At 56.8% G+C, this 16056-nt stretch overlaps 1 protein-coding gene across 10 annotated transcripts in view; it reads left to right on the forward strand.

Moving 5' to 3' along the window:
- Positions 1-16056, forward strand: part of RALGPS1 (Ral GEF with PH domain and SH3 binding motif 1) — a 268752-nt gene that overhangs the window by 238626 nt on the left and 14070 nt on the right. For 7 of the 10 annotated variants that reach the window (XM_032865898.1, XM_032865897.1, XM_032865892.1 and 4 more), the window contains 3 exons: positions 3231-3357; positions 4652-4809; positions 7085-7136. In XM_032865898.1, the coding sequence (XP_032721789.1) occupies positions 3231-3357; positions 4652-4809; positions 7085-7136 (337 nt within the window). The remainder of the gene's footprint in view (positions 1-3230; positions 3358-4651; positions 4810-7084; positions 7137-16056) is intronic. The other 3 variants (XM_032865901.1, XM_032865899.1, XM_032865900.1) reach the window with 1 other exon arrangement.

A 16056-nucleotide genomic window follows, 5' to 3' on the forward strand; every position in this document is an offset into this window, starting at 1 on the left:
TGCGGTCTTTTATTTGTTTGTTTTGGAGAAGAAATGTTTCATTTCATTTTATTTTATTTCAAGATTTTATTTATTTATTTGACAGAGAGACAGAGAGCACAGTGGGCAGAGCGGCAGGCAGAGGTAGAGGGAGAAGCAGGCTCTCTGCTCAGCAGGGAGCCCGATGTGGGGCTTGATCCCAGGACCGTGGGATCATGACCTGAGTCGAAGGCAGACGCTTAACTGACTGAGCCAGCCAGGTGCCCCTGTATTCAATTTTTTTTGTCCTTTAGGGTTTATGCTTTTCATTTCTTCCTCCAAGGTCATAAAGATTGCCTTGTATTTTTTTCCCAGTAGTCTCACATTTTTGATTTTCACATTCATGACATGAATCTGCTTCTGTAATATAAGGTGGGAGGACTCTAATTTCATCTTTCTTCAAATGGAGCCCAGTGCCATATACTAAACACACCCTCCCTTCCCCACTGATGTGTAATTCCACCACCACGAAGAAGCAAATCTGGGCTCTCCCTTCTGATTTACTGAACTGTTTCTCTATCCCTGCCCCAAGACCAAACTATGTGAATCACTGTTGTTTGTGTTTTGTTCTGATATCTGGCAGGGCGAGGCCTTTACTGTTTTTAAGAACTGTTTTGGCTACTTTGTCCCTTTATTTTTCCAACAAGATTTTAAGATCAGCTTAAATAGCCAGGTTAGGCAGTGTGTGAACACCATGGCATCAGCAGTTGCAAGCAAGAAGATGGTGTGTCCGGCTTCTCATTTTTTCAGACACTCATGGAGCCGTATGGGGGTTGGATTTCAGAGGCAGAAGATAAAGTGTGGGGACTCAGACCATGCAGTGACATGAGTGATGGGTGCGAGGAGATGTGCAAAATCTGGGGGCCTTGGCGATTGTGTATGGCAAACGAAGAGGAGATAAGAAGAGAAGAGACAAGTCACAGTCTAGGAGAGGCCGAGATGACACCACCTTCCAGGCCAGGTGTCAGAGTGTCCAGAGTTGGAAACAGAGGAGGAGGCTCCAGGTTCAGCCTTCACTGAGCTGAACTTGGGATACCTTACGGAAGTTAAGATGAAAACGTCCTGGGTCTCTTGGTTTCAGGCTCAGAAAAGTGTCCATTTCAGACTCATCAGCATATCTGGTGAGATAAATTAAATCAAAATCAGGAGCCAAAGAGGGAAGCGTGTGTAGAAAACACAAGCGTGAGAGCTTGTTGGAGGATAAGCAGCCCACGGAGGAGCCAGAGCGACAGTGGCGAAGATGCACGGAGAGAGGCAGGAGAGTGAGACACACGGACACCGAGACACCCAGGACATATGGTGTTTCGAGAAGGACTGGTCATTGGCACCAGATGCCACAGGCTCTGGTGAGAAGGACAACGGTGTTCGTTAGTTTCACAAAAAGGAGGTCAATGGAAATGTCACTGGGTGTGGAAACCAGATTTCAGTGACTTGAAGGCTGGGTGTGGAGGACAGAAGCGGAGCTTCGAGAACAGCCCTCTGACGGGGCGCGACTGGCTGGGAGGAAGACGGGGCCAAGGGACCTTATTTCACAGAGAAGGAGAGACAAGGGTGTGTTTAGAGGGCTGGGGAAGGGGCCTGGGGAGAGAATGGGAGGTGATGGCGTGAGTTCTCAGAGGGAGCAGGTAGAACCGGGAGGAGACAAGTTCTAAGCCCCGGGCCCAGCAGGGAGCCGCGTGTGGGTGCGGCCACCGGTGACAGTCGCAGGCTGGACCCGACAGCCACAGCTTCCTCATGGAAGGAGGAGCAGCATTGCTTGAAAGGGAGAGGTCCACAAGCTGCGCAAGGGGCTCAAGGACAGAGGGGTTGGTGGTGGGGCGCGGGGGTCTGAGGGAGGAGGTGTGTGTGCCCTGTGGGTTGTGGACGGGAGGCAGAGGTGAGCCAACGGCAGGGAGCGGGAAGTCCGCGCCCCGGACGGGGTGTGTTCGCCTGCCTCCTGAACCTTCCAGAGTACCGGGAGGGAGCTAGGCTTTCTTCAGTGACAGGCTGGGAACAGGGCTCAGTATTTAGGACATGAAAATGGGGATGAGCCAGGCGTGCTGGAGGACAGGGAACCCTTAGGCCCCGTGTGGATCTGCGGCGTCTTGTGGTGGAGGGTCTGAAGCCCTGCGTGGACCTCACAGGCCCTGCAGGGAAGCTCGCCCGCGTGGCTGGGCAGCAGCCTGTCGGCTCTCTGTGTGTCGATGTGCTGTGCAGGGAGCGGCCAACTCCTTTGTGGAAGCGCGGGCTCTTAACTTCCAGCGTCTGTCCTGGGTAGCTAAGGCTAGACTAGCATCTGGGGTCCCCTCCCTTCAAGACTTCCCTTCCCACTACCACAGTAGTGGTCAGGACCTTGCCCCTCCAACTGTATAGCCCAGGACGTGGCCGCACAAAGGGTTCTGCCTCAGTCTCCACACTCAGCACCCAGGGCGGTTTGTGGCCCCAGCAGCCCCCCCCGACCCTGCTCTCGTGACCTCCCACTGACCCCATGCTAAGGCTGAGGAAGACATGGTAATAATTACCAGAATCAAACAAGTAGGAGCACTGTCTGTGAGACTCCACGTACGTGACCTCATGACCTCCCAACCACCTGCAAGGTCAGCTGAGTTACTCCTGCTTTCCAGATGAGAAACCTGAAGCTCAGGGATCGAGTGAAATAACCTGTCCAAGGTCATCAGCCAGTAATGGATAGGCCTGGCGTCTCAGCCCCTGCCTCCCTAGCCATGGCCTACTGCAGGAAAGCCACTGCTTCCCCGAGAAGCCCCCCATCCCCTTTGGCTGAATGAGCAGAGAACAGAAAGTGGCCACGGGGGCACAGGGCACGGACACTGGACTTCGATTCAGAAGATACACTGTGAGCTCTGAGTTCTGCCACCCAGCTGGGTGCCTTGGAGAAATGTTGCCGTGGGGAGACCAAGCTAGGCTGCCAGTCCCCATGCCTGCCTCCCACCTGTGCCCCCCACCTCCATCCGCACATTCGCTGTATTAGCCAATGGCACTGTCCGGTCCAGGGACACCGTGTGCAGCAGGACACCAGCCATCTTGACAGTTCAGAGGCTAGTTATCCTGCCAGTGAGGGGTCTGTGTCTCATGAGTAGAAAGCCTCGAGGCTTCTGTGAGCCTTGTCCTGCTTATGGCAGCCAGGCCTAGTGCCTTACCCCACCGGGGCCACCACCTCTGAGCCTCCCCAGCCTGCCTTGACCATTGCTCTCTCTCTCCTGTTCTGTTCACAGGCCCCTCCGCCAGCTCCAGCTCTGCGAGGTTCAGCCGACGGCCCACCTGTCCTGATGCATCTGTTGCGGGCAGCCTCCCCACACCCCCTGTCCCGAGACACAGGAAGAGCCACAGCCTGGGAAACAAGTGGGTGACTGAGCATCTCCCCGCACCCCCCAACACCTGCCGTGGGCTCCAGACTGGGCTGAGTGTGGGACATGGGCTCCAGGGCTGCTGGGAATGCTTGCCCACTGGGGGGCTCCCTTATCCGTCTGCTGAGTGCTCTCGGTATCCCTGGCAGGTGCCCTCTCCCCAGGCTGACACCGGCTCAGAGGAGTTGGGAGGGAGGCTGGGGCAGCACAGCCTGTGTACCAGTGGTGAGCATCACTGGTTCGGGAGCCGATGGAGGAAGCAGACGGGGAAGTGCAGGGAAACGATGGTGGGATTCCAGAAGCTTTACCCAAGCTCAGTTAGTGCCTCCCTTATGGAAAACTCCAGAGTCCACTGGACATCATGACTGTTATCCAGGACATCACCAGATGTCTCGAGGCACAGGCATCTGCCAGTGTTGGGGCTCAGGGTCTCTTTTCGCCCGTTGTTTCAGAAAGCCCGAAGGGCAGTGAGCCTGCCGCTGGTTTGCCCGGCCATATGGGACTGACAGCCGGGGGTGGGGGCACCCAGGTCCCTTCTGGCCTCATCATGGCCGGGCCTGTGTCCCCAGGGTTTTGGGCACAGACTCTTGAACAGCTGGGTCCCTCCTCCCTCTGTTCTTCCCTCCTCTCCTTCCCTCCGTGCCTCTCTCCCTTCCTTTCTTCCTCCACTAAGACACAAGCCTCAGGCAGCTCAAGCTGGCCCTGGGGTCCCTCACAGGCCGGAGGGGAAGGGTCATCTCTGAGTGTTTCGGGCTTTGCCCTGGTTAGATGCTCCGCCATGTGCCTGCCGTGCCTTACGTCCTTGAGCCCCTGCAGGCGTGCGAGGTGGGTGCTGTCTTCATACCTTGTGAGAAGCCATCCTCTGAGACTCAGTCAGGTGGAGTACTTTGCAGCTGTGAGCAAGGTTGACACAAGGATCTGGACCAGGCGTGTGGCTCCAGAGCCAGGCATGCTGGCCGCAGGTCACGCCGCCCCTTCCCCTGTGTGGCTGCATCGTTCGCAAGCACTGTCTGCTCACTTGAGCCTTGTCGTCCTCCCGAGAGACACAGGGCAAGTATCATTAGTCCCCATTTGACAGATGGAGAAACTGAGGCTCAGAGTAAGGAGGCGACTTGCCCAAGGTCACGCCATGAGCTAGGGCAGAGCCTGGACTTGCACCATGCTTCTGGGCGGAAGTCCTTTTCCTCCAGCTGCGCCGTCTGCTCAGGGCCCCCGTGCACGTGCAGGTGTGCTCGCTGTTATGCCACAGATAAGGAGCTTTGCCTTCTTTCTTCCTTTCCATTTTCCAGTATGATGTGTCAGTTGAGTGTAGTTGAGAGTAAAAGTGCGACATTCCCATCGGAGAAAGCGAGGCACCTGCTGGACGACAGTGTCCTAGAGTCCCGCAGCCCCCGCAGGGCCCTCGCCCTCACCTCCTCCTCTGCCGTCACCAATGGACTCTCCCTAGGTAAGCGTCTCCGGCCTGCACACGACAGCGGGCGGGCCACAGTCTGGTGTGTGCTCCGTGTCTGTCTCTGTCACTGTGCAGCGCCCGGTGGCCCCCCACCCCCTGCAGAAAGGGCTCCCTACCGCAGTCGCCCAAGCCAGGGAGGCCTCTGCTTCCCGGTCTCCGGGGTTCCACTGGGTGCTCCGAGCGCAGCAGGCAGGTGGAAGGAGCCGCCGGATGCACACCTGAGACCCGCTGTTATTGGTTGGCAGCTGCCAAAGCCTGGCTATGCCCCAGGGGGCCTTCTGTCCTGGGGACACCACAAGCCCCCGTGTGCAAAGCCAAGTAGGGGAAGCAGTAGGTGAAGCTGCCTGGGGACAGCAGCGGGGCGGGCCACCGGGTTCTTCTTGTATACTTGTCTTCACACTGAGAAGCCAGAGTTTCGGAGGATGAAAAATTGATCCTCAGGGATGAAATTGCGTGTTTGAGCTAGAGCCAGAAATGGTACTTGTGTCCATAGAAGGAACACAAGCCGAATCGCTGAGGCCAGGATGGAGAGAGGCTGAGTCAGGGCTAGGACACTGTTGTGCTCTGGTCACAGGCCTGTCCCTCTGTAGTGCCCAGGTCACCTGTCATTACAACCATCAGACAAGTACACTGTCCACTGGCCGTGCCTTTCGGTTTGCCTGTGTTTCCGTAGTCTGTGTGTCTGTGTGTCTGTCTGCTTCCCTTCACAGGGAGCCCTCCCAGGGCTGGTGGCGGCTTAGGGAGTCGCCAGGGTAGGGGTTTGATCTCCTGAGGTCTGGTTGGGGGCCCATGAGCCCCCGGAGGAAGTTGGGGGGAGGGTGGGGATCCCAGGTCCTGCATACCTGCGAAATGAGGGAGGTCTCTGAGTCACTATCACTGGGGGGGAGGGGACAGCTCTCTCCCACTGCCAGAAAGACTGTGACAAGCAAGGCCTATGTCTCCCTTCTGGCCTGGGAGGAAGTCATCCTCACTGGACCCAGTCAGGAGTTTATGACAGCTCAGGACAGTGCAGCCCGTGGTTCATAGGTGTCAGTATGCTGGAGAGAAGAATTCCGGGGTGAGTAGGGTGGGGAAAGGCTGGGTTGAACCAGGTAAGCAGGCCTGTTCTCAGAGCCTTGAATGTGCCGATGGGCATTATGGATCACCAAAAAGGCGGTAGAGTCTGCAGGTTCTCCCAGTCTGGTCATGGCACCCTTTTCCTTGGAGTGTTCTGGAATGAGGTAGGGATGGGTAGGAGGTTCCAAGGAACCAGTCTGGGAAACGCCAGCCCCCAAAGCCTTCAGCGGAGCAGCAGGGCAGCTGTTTTACATCCCAGGAAACTTGCTGAGCTGTGCCTGAGCCCCCAGCCTTGACTCAGAAAACTGAGTCAGACACAACACTCTCCAGTATCCAGACAGGGATCATCAGGCGGTTTGGTTCTCCGCTCCTCTTCGTGGAAAACTCAGACACTTTTCTGTATGGAGCCGAAAACCATGCGTGCGTGTGCCCTATTTGGAGCCCTCACCACCCGGTGACTCCCGAGGGACCTGAGACCTCCTCCCTCCCCCTCTCCCCCTGCCCAGAGTCGGTGCCAGCAGGCGGCCCTCAGAGGGCCAAAGTGAGGCAGTGCCAAGGCCTGAGGGAGAGCACAGAGGACTGGGCAGTGTGCCGTGAGAGGCGTCCTTGCGGCGAGAGCCGGGCCTTGGCGAGCAGGTGTCCCAGTCCGCCCCAGAAGGCCAGCTGGGGGAGATGGACCCTTTCTCCTGTGTATGCTGGCCAGGAGGCAAGGGGCCACTTCCGCAAGGCTTCTGTCTCATGCCAGGCAGTTACTGTGACAGTCTTGGCCCTTGGGAAAAGAAGCGCTCATTTGGCCCGTGTCCTCACTTGGTGAGGCTTGTTCTAGCACTGGTTTCACTTGGTCCAGGAGGGAGGCTGTGGTAGGGCCAGGCCAGGCCGACATGCAGGCTGAGGGGCGCAGGGCCTGGCGGGCCAGTGCATAGCCAGGAGCAGCCTTGCGGGGTCAGGGGTGGGCAGGAGGCAGTGGGAAGGGTGGAGGACCTACCGGGAACAGTAGGGGAGACTTCTTTTGACTGTCCCAGGAGAGCGAGTGAGAAGTGGCAGCAGCAAAACCCCCAGTCACATGGATCCCCCCGGGGTCAGAAAGCCGTGTCTCCCGCATGTCTGTGGAGCTCAGGGCCCTGGGCCTGCTGACCCAGGAGAACGGACTCCTGTGGGGTTGGCCGCTCTTCTGTGAGGCTGCCACGCTCATTGATCTGTGTTCCTTTTCCAGGCAGTAGTGAGAGCTCAGAGTTTAGTGAAGAGATGTCTTCAGGGCTGGAAAGGTGAGTGTGGCCTCAGCTCAGCCTCTCTCCCAGGGTGGCACTCAGGGCTCTGGGCAGGGACCAGCCCCACCCCCACTGCCCCTCACTGGCCCAGGCTGGGGAGGCTGCTCTGTGGCTCCTCAGGTCAGCTCGGCCCAGGGGCAGGGCCCGCTCAGACGGGGGGGTGGAAGAGCAGGATGGGCGTGGGGTGGGGGTCCCAGCCCCATGCTCTGAGCAGCCCCACTCATCGTCCGGCCCAGTGCTGGCCCAGGAGCCTGAGGCTGGCACCTCTTCCTCAGGCTGAGCTGCCGAGGAGACCTGCGAGCAGATTTGGTCTGAAATGTGGCTTCTCAAAACCAGAAGCCCAAGATGGGCCTGGTGTGGAGATGGGCACGTGGCTCCGCCTGCTGGGGTCTGAGAGTGTTACACCTGCGTGGCCTCAGGCCTTGGGCACCGTGACCGTGAAGTGGATCCCAGCCCAGGGTTTGGCTTCCTGTGGTGAGCACTTTTGCCCCCGGAGTGGGGCCTCCTGCTCAGGAATCCACCCACTGCGTGTCCCCCACGCACTCATGGGCTCTGAACGGGGAGCGCCCGTAGCTACGGTGCCCCCAAAGGTGAAGGGGCATCGTGGCGACTCAGGGTGTGAGGGATGTGGGGAGAAATCCACTGACTCGGAAAGCTGCAGAGGCGGATTTGCACTGTCCTTCGAAGTAGCCCCTCCAGCGGCGTGCAGGGGCGTGTGTGCACACTCCCACAGTTACGTACACTCTACACACACACACACAGACTCCCACGTGCGTGTGCACGTTTCCTAAGAAATGCCCCGTGTGTGTACACATTCATACACACGTGCGCTCGTGTACTCACACATATGTGGGTATACAGTCTCGCACGTACATTCACACACAGCTCACACATATACACACCCACACACGTGCGTGCGTGCTCACACTCACACACACACACACTCTCTCTCTCTCTCTCTCCACACTCCTCGCTTCTCCTCTAGTGCTGAAGCCTCCTGTCTTATCCGTCCCCATAATCATAAAATGTCCAGAGAGGAGATGAACCCACCCAGGACATCCTCACAGGACAGAGGGATGTAAACGATAGGTCATAAGTGATCTTTGTCGAGCATCCCCTGTGCGCCAGACCCTGTCTTGGCCTCACCAAATCCTCAAGAACCCTACACAGCGGTGACTCACAGTGTCCGCAGGCTCTGAGAGGTGAGGTGACTTGTCCTGCTTCGTTCTCCTCTGATAGGGCAGGGCTGACCCAAATCCACATCCTCCTGACCACTGAGTCCCCCTCTTTGTGCTCCTGGCTCCATCCAGAGGCCATGGTGACAGCTACAGGGACTAGTCCCACGTCCGTTGGTCAGTCTGTCTGTGAGAGCCTAGATGGAGGGCTGGAAAGGGGGAGGACAAACACTGTGAGCCCTTGGAACCTGCTCCCTCTGTCCCTGCTGTAGGACTCCCGGAGGGACGTTTGCTCTGTTCTTGCCTAGCTTGCTCAGGCCAGTGGGCCCCGCTGCCTGCGCCCTGGGGCCAGCCCAGCTGTGGCAATGAGAACCCCAGATAGGCTCTAGGGTGGACTCCAGATCTGATGAGTAAAAGTCCGACTTGTGTCAGCATCCTTCAGGGGACTCCTAGGGAGACCGTGACATACGGGGCTTATAGGCAAGCCAGTGTCCCCTGGCCCCAGGCCAGTGGGGGGACACTGAGTGGGAAACTTCTGCATGCTGCCAGGATCCAGACCAGAACTTACCCACTGGTTCGTTCGTTCCCTCATTCATTTCAGTCCGTGGCTATGTAGGAAGCCACTGCGTCCTGCCAGACGCCATGCTAGTCACTGAGGGCAGCAAGTAGCTCCAGACGCGCTCCCGTGGCCAGAGCAGAGCCACCAGGAAGGGAGACAGTGAGGGGCTTCCTGCCGCATAGAGGGTGCTCTGCTCAACCAGTAGCGAGTCCTGTGACATACAGCGTTTCTCTTTTCTCTCTTTCACTTAGAACTTGGCATTCGATTTACTATGTATTGAAATGTTCTAGTAAGTGCTTTTTGGGTGGGACCTCCCACAAGAACTGGTCTCCCAGCTGGTTCGCCCATGCAGGTGCCCAGCCCCGTCTCCGGCAGCTGGCAGGGGGAACGTCATGTTTCTCATTCTCTGGGATCCTAGCCCGATGACGGGAGCAGACCACCTGCTTTGGAAGATGCCCGTGGGGCTAGGATGAGCCCTCCAGTCCAAGACCCAAGCTGCCCACTTTGGCCTCTAACTCCTTTGGCCAGGCCTCCAGTCTGCATTTCCATCTTGCACTAGCCTCTTTCCGTGTCCACCAGAAAGAATCCACTCCCTCAAATGCATGTGAGCGTTTGAGACTTTCCTGAAGAGCCCGTGGGAGAGCTGGAGGGGAGGGTTTGCCTCATGGCCATTGGAAACTTCTGCTAAATGCCACTCTTTCCTGCACAACTCAGGGACCACAGTTCATAGGGCTTCCCTGCCTCACCTTCACCCACACAGTGCTCAGCCCCCGTAGGCCTCCCTTCACGCCCAGGCCACTTTGCTCTTGCTCTACAAAGGGGAACAGATTTCCTCTTCCAGAGCCTCCAAAACACTCAACAAAGCACAGCTTCCCTTCTCAGAGACGCCATCAGCCGGTCCTGACCGAGCCTGTAGGAACACAGCCTTCTCTACCCCTTTACGCGTGCATGGGCAGACAGTGACCTCAGGACCACAGCCAGTGGCGCCGGAGAGCCCCTCCTCCCACCCCCCCAGAAGAATGAGGTGTGATGAAGAGGTCCTGGCTTCTCTAGCCCCCAGAGGCCTGGCTAGGGCAGGGGCAGCCCCACAGCCCCGAAGCTTAGGGGTCACAACCCACAACTGACTTGTCCACCAGGCCCCCGGCCCTGCTGACACTCTTGACCTAGGCCAGGAAGAGAAATGGAGCCAAATGAGAGACATGAGCATGAGGGACAGGGAGCTCCCAGGCCGGTGACACATGCCACCAGCACATGACCCTCCACTGGTCGGCAGGCCCAGCTCAGTCACCCTTTCTGCCACTGTGACTGGGCGGGCAGGAGGATTCCAGTTGTCTGACCGAGTGCAGAGTCATTTGGTCTCGTCTTGCAGGTTTGTCTTTTCTGAGATCATACCCACAGCCATGTCACCCTGGGGCCTGAAGGCTTGAGTGACAGCCGGAACCCAGGCTGCACCCAGTACTTCCCTCAAGTGGCGACCTTAATGAGCTCCTGTGATGGAGCCCACAGGGCCCTGGGGACACTTTGCACTGTTCTTCCTCAGAGTGGGCTTAGGGAGGGATGGCAGCCCCCCAATCCTGTTCTTGCTAGGACTGTGCTTAAGGGCTCATGGGGGCGAAGGGGGCCTCCTGCTGCCACTCTCATCCTTCTGTGGCTTCATCTGTCTCAGCCCCAGCAAGGCCACAGGACCTGTGGGAACAGACCAGCCATGAGGTGGCCAGATCAGGGAGGGGTTGGTTTGGCTACTGTAAAGACCCTCCCCTGTCTTTGGACAGAGTGGTGGTCCCGGGTCAGCGCCCTCAACAACCTGAGGCCAGAGTCACTGGGCCAGGGGTGGGGGGGTGAGGGCGGGCCCCCTCCTCTCTTAAGACTCTACCTCATGTCCCAACCTGTACCTCTCTCGCCTCAGTGTCCTGGGTTGAGGACAAAAGTGGAAGGAGGACCCCGTATCGAACTGTGATTTCCCAAGGAGAGAAGGCAGGCGGCCGTGAAAAGGCATTTTCAGCATGTGCTTGATGAGCTGGAAAGTAGGGACTGTGGACACTGCCCTAGGCTAGCCTCGAGCAAACCTCAGGCTTCTCAGAAACTCAAGAGGGAAGAGAATATTTTAGGCCCATCAGCAAGAGCTAACAGGTGCTTCTTTTTATGCCTGATTTGGCACTGACATGAGAACAAAAATATTAGCCTAAGAGTTCATTTTAAATGAAATATTTAAAAATAGGAACAAAACGGATGATAAGAGGTGAACACACGTGTATGTACAAAAGCATGTCATGTCGCTCATCTCGGTTCTCTCTGAGTTCTAGAGCCACTGAATGAATGTCCTTCCTTCATTATTTTTCTATATGCTCCACATCTGCCACAATGGGTACGTGTTTCTTTTACACCCAGAAAAAAATTAACATTTCTTTTAAAAAAAAGAGATCATCAGAAACATTTACTAATTGGTTTTTAAGAGGTAACCTATGAAAGCATGTCACAGAGCTCATCCCGAAGCCCTCGGCCATCCGTCTTGTCTAGCCCGACATCCGCCGTGTGTGAGGAAGCGCCGCTCTCGCACGAGGGAGGGACAGGCCGGAAACACAGGTGGCTCAAAGGCGAGGAGGAGGCAGAGGGATCCTTGGGGATGGGAGAGGCCCGAGTGACGGCCCCCTCTGAAGCAGAGCTGTTTCCCCTTCCGGCGGGGGTTGGGGCACAGGGGAGCTAGTTGCAGCTCCTGGTCGGGTTGGGAGATGGAACAAATCGATGATGCCAGGTCTGCAGAGGGTCCTGAAGCTGTGCCGCTCTCCATGGGAGTGTCCAGCATGGTCCCCGAGTCAGACTGCGGGGTCCGCGGTGGCTTCCGGTAGAGGCGATGGTTAAGCAGCAGCCCAGGGACATTGGTGAAGAGGACCACCTCGGGCCCTCAAGAGGGGTCTCGGGGTCTGAGGAGGCTGCAAGGCCCTAATCGTGTGCCGGGATGGGAGGTGGCCCAGGGATGCTCAGTCCAGCTCTTCCGAGTCCCTGCAGGAGAGGCGATCACGTCACTCGGCGATGTGCCCCGGTCTCCGAAGCGCTTGGGGAGCGTCTCCATCGAAACATTGCGGCCTGGCTTCCCAAAGCCGCCAGCAGCGCTGGGAGAGGCCTGGGGTCAGGACAGCCAGCTCTGTGTGACCTTGGGCCTGTGTCTCAGCCTCTGAGCGGCAGGAGCCTCAGCTCTACGCGATGAGGCTGCCTGGATACACATAGCTCGTAGGTGGAGCTTTGTGCTTGGGAACTTTGACTTTTTTGAGAGTCTCACTCGGCGGTAACTCCTGGCAGCCGGCAGGGGATGCAGGGGTGTGGGGGGTGGGTGAAGAGGAAAGTCCCCAAATGGCAGTTCAGTCATCATGGGACAGAGGAGCCAGGCGTGGCTGGCCTCCAGGGTGACAGGGAACTGTGGGAAGGACCCGTCTAAGAGGCTGCTACAGACAGTCGGCCCCGCAAGCGTCCCAGGGTGCCCAGGAGGGTGGGCGATGCAGTGCTTCCATGCGTGGGGTTTCCTTGTTCTTAGCCAGTGGAATCTTCCATCTTTAGGGAGACCCCAGGGAAGTAGAGTCATGGCGGCAGATTCCCCAGCCTGCTACCTCCAAATCAGAGCTTTTAAAGACACCTTTTTCCTATTTTGAGACAATCAGAGGACTCTAGCAGATGGCCCAGGTTTGCCAGGGTACAGAGCCACCTTCTGAACCCCAAACTGTGCAGCATTTCAAGAGATGGGGGGTGGTCTAGGGGCAGTCCTGGCGGTGAGGGGTCCCTTTAACCGAAGTGCAACATGAGAGTAGCTGTTTTCAGGGTGACTTTCTCGGAGGGTCTCTCTGCCTTCCTTCTACCCCTGTGGCCAAGGCCCAGGAATCTCTAGGTTCATGTCCCGCCCCCACCCACCCATTGGTCTGGTCTCCCCAGCTCCGGCTTGCTCTGCCGCCTGTGTCAGCCTAGTTGGACGATGTGCCGAGCTTCTGATGCGGGCTTGCCCCAAAGATGCTGTCTCTTGCCTTGCTTTCAGCAACAGACACTGAAGTCTGGACAAGGAGGCTACCCAAGGAGCTCAGGCTCCTCTGAGAGAAACAGTGGGCAGCAGTCCCTGGGCCTTTGGCTCAACCTTGTCCTTGGGCTGCTGTGGCTTCACAGGCAGCTGAGAAATCTCAGCCCGTCCTCTCCTCCAATACCCACATCCCCTCCGAGTCGGGTCCTGGACAGCAGGCGGGATTTCTTTCCATCTCGAGTCAGTCCTTCTCCACATATATCTGCCACACTCCCCTCTGGCTCTCTGCAGACCAGATTTCTAGACTTCTCAGCTCACAGAGGGGAAGAGGAATACCTTGCAGCTCCCATGTTTACACCAGTCACAGAGCCTGACTTTCCTTCTTTCTCTCACATCTGGTTCCTAATTGCCATGAGAGAACATCTGATTGACCTGGCTTGGATCAGGTGTTGTTCTGTCCACTTAGCTAAACATGCAGTTCAAATGTGGCTCCTAGAGACCCACTCAGCAGATCAGGGACATTGCCCAGAGAGAAGCGAGTGAGTGACTTAGAACAGTAAAAGTCCATGGCAAGTACTGCTGGAAGGGACGTCCCAAGGTCCAGCAGAGCCTCAGGGTGGCAGCTTCCTGTCTACAGATGAGGTCAATCTTCCGAAGTGGCTGGGACCAAGCTCTGGCCTAATGGGACAGCTTCCCATTAAGGTTTGCTGGTACAGGTGGACACATGGTTGATGAACAGCATTTCCTGGGCCCTTCCACAGGCCACTCCTACCTCAAGGGGCTCTGTGTACTTGACATTGAAAAATGGGATGGAGGACCCTATTGCTAAGACAAGATTACTAAGACCCCAGTGTAATTATTACCCAAGACTTCTCCCTATTCTGCAGCTTCCTAAACCAGCAACAGGGACGCGGAGCTTTCTGAAATTTAATCTCCATGATGCTACCTAGTGTGTACCTGCTGAGGGGGAGATGCCTTTCAGACCTGCCTTGGCTAGTCTGCGTTCTCCTGATGCTGTTGGCCCAGGCAGGACCCTGGCTGCTTCTGCCTCGATAGCTCTATCCACTCTTCCTCTTCCTAGTGTTGTGACCTTGGGCAAGTTACTCCACCTCTCCAAGCCTCAGATGCCTTATCTATAAGATGGGGTTCGGAGTAGAGCCTGCCTGGGGCACCTGGGTGTCTCAGCCAGTTAAGCATCCAACTCGTGATCTCAGTTCAGTTCTCGATCTCAGGGTTGTGAGTTCAAGCCTTGCATTGGGTTCCCTGCTGGACACGGAGCCTACTTAAAACAAACAAACAAACAAAAAAATAGTGCCTGCCTAACAGTATTCCTTATTTTCAGGATAGAAAATCCCAGTGTGATTAGACAAGATAATAAACAAGTACTGCTTAGCACATTGTCTAGCACCCATCATCCCCATCACCACCCCATCATCCCCATCGTTCCATCCTCATATCCCCATCATCACTGTCACTTCATTATTCCCATCAACCCCATAACCCCATCATCTCCATCATCCCATCCTGATCATCCCCATCCTCTCCACCACTCCATCATCATCACCGTACCGTCATTCTCATCAGCCCATCCTTATCATTATCGCCACTACCACCACAGTCATCATTTTGTACAGCATTTGGGACTGAAGTGTTCTACTTGGTTGCCAGCCTCCACCTTCCCCAGACCAGACTTCCCATGAGTAGGGTTGGCTGCTGCATCCTTCCTCCCCGCCACTGCCCAAGATCATCCTTGAGAGGAAACCGTAGAATGGCCTCCCTGGGGTACATTATGTTCAGCCACATTCTGCCCCAGCATCATGCTGGGAAAGGTGTCTGTGATTCTGGAGTGGGAACCCCCATGTCAGTCCAAGAGATCCTCTGACTTCTGAGTTTACCAGATATAACTGCCCATTCATTTTTCATTTTTCTGGCCCTGAACGTTCAAATAGCAAATCTCAAAGCAGGGCCGTGATCAGATTGTTTCCAGTGGCTAAAGATCCTGGCTCCTCTGTGCTGATCCTAGCCTGCTTGGGCCCAGCCAGAGTCACCCCAACTGTCACAGCCCTCCTCCGGCCCGGCAGGGCTCCCCTGGGGGAGAAGGCTGCCCCCACAACCCTGACTGTTCTGAAAGCCTTGGGGGAAAGTCCCCATTATGCTGACCTTCACAGCCAGGGGCACTCACTCCTCCAGGGTCCAGGGAAACAGGCTCTGACTTCCCTACCGGGAGCAGCTTGACAGACACAGGCCCTCTGCTCACACAGGAAAGCCAGCCTCCCTTTGTGAGTACTCGCGTCTCCAACCCTACTGACCGGCCGGTGCAGTGGGCTTAGTGGCCTCACCTCCCTGAGCCTCTGTGTCCTCATCTAGGACAGGGCGGGAGCAGTGCCCCTCGCAGAGGCTGGAGGAATGGCGTGTCTCATGGTCCCCACTGATAAATGGCAGTGGCTCTTAAGCGCCAGTCTCCAAACCCCCCCGAAGATTGCTCTAGCACAGGGACAGGAGGCTGAGGGAGCTGTGGTCCCATCCTCAGAGATCCGGGGCGCACAGCTGCTGGGGCCATCCAGTCTCACAGACGCAGACAAAGCCTGGTCAGTGCAAGCTGCTGCAGAGATCCGCAGGAGTGGTGCCTCCGGGAGGAAAACGTCCCGACGCCACCCACAGGGTGGACCCAGTCCCCGTGATAGACTCCACCACATGTGACGCCTCAGCCTCCCTGCAACCCTGAAAGGCATGGGAGGAGCTTGGGCTGTAGAGTCCGAACAGGGTTCAGATCCTGGCTTACTGGGCTCGTGCCTTGGTCAAGTGTCTTCCCATCACTGAGCCTCAGTTTCCCTATTCTGGGGAAGGCAATGTGCTTAAATAAAGCTCCAGTGAGACGGTTGAGTGTCATGGCCTTGCACATGCAAGCCCCCACTCACCAGTGAGCTCTGCTCCCCTGCATTCCTCCCACCAACCCAGCGCACTGGGGAGCACCCTACGCCTTTTGGAAGAACATGGAAAAAGGCTGCTTAAAAGGCTAGACAGGCTGGAAGATGCTGAGTTAAGGCTCCCCATTGACAAGTGTCAGTCAGGCAAACGTCTGCTGAGCATGCAGCCGTGGACTATCTCAGGAAGGAGAGGACGGAAGGAAGGTAGCAGCGCCAACCACGTCCCCCCATTCGTGGAACCACCAGACATTGTGGA

The sequence above is a fragment of the Lontra canadensis genome, unplaced genomic scaffold, assembly GCF_010015895.1.
Source record: "Lontra canadensis isolate GAN:19392208 unplaced genomic scaffold, GSC_riverotter_1.0 scaffold30, whole genome shotgun sequence".
Lineage (NCBI taxonomy): Eukaryota > Metazoa > Chordata > Mammalia > Carnivora > Mustelidae > Lontra > Lontra canadensis.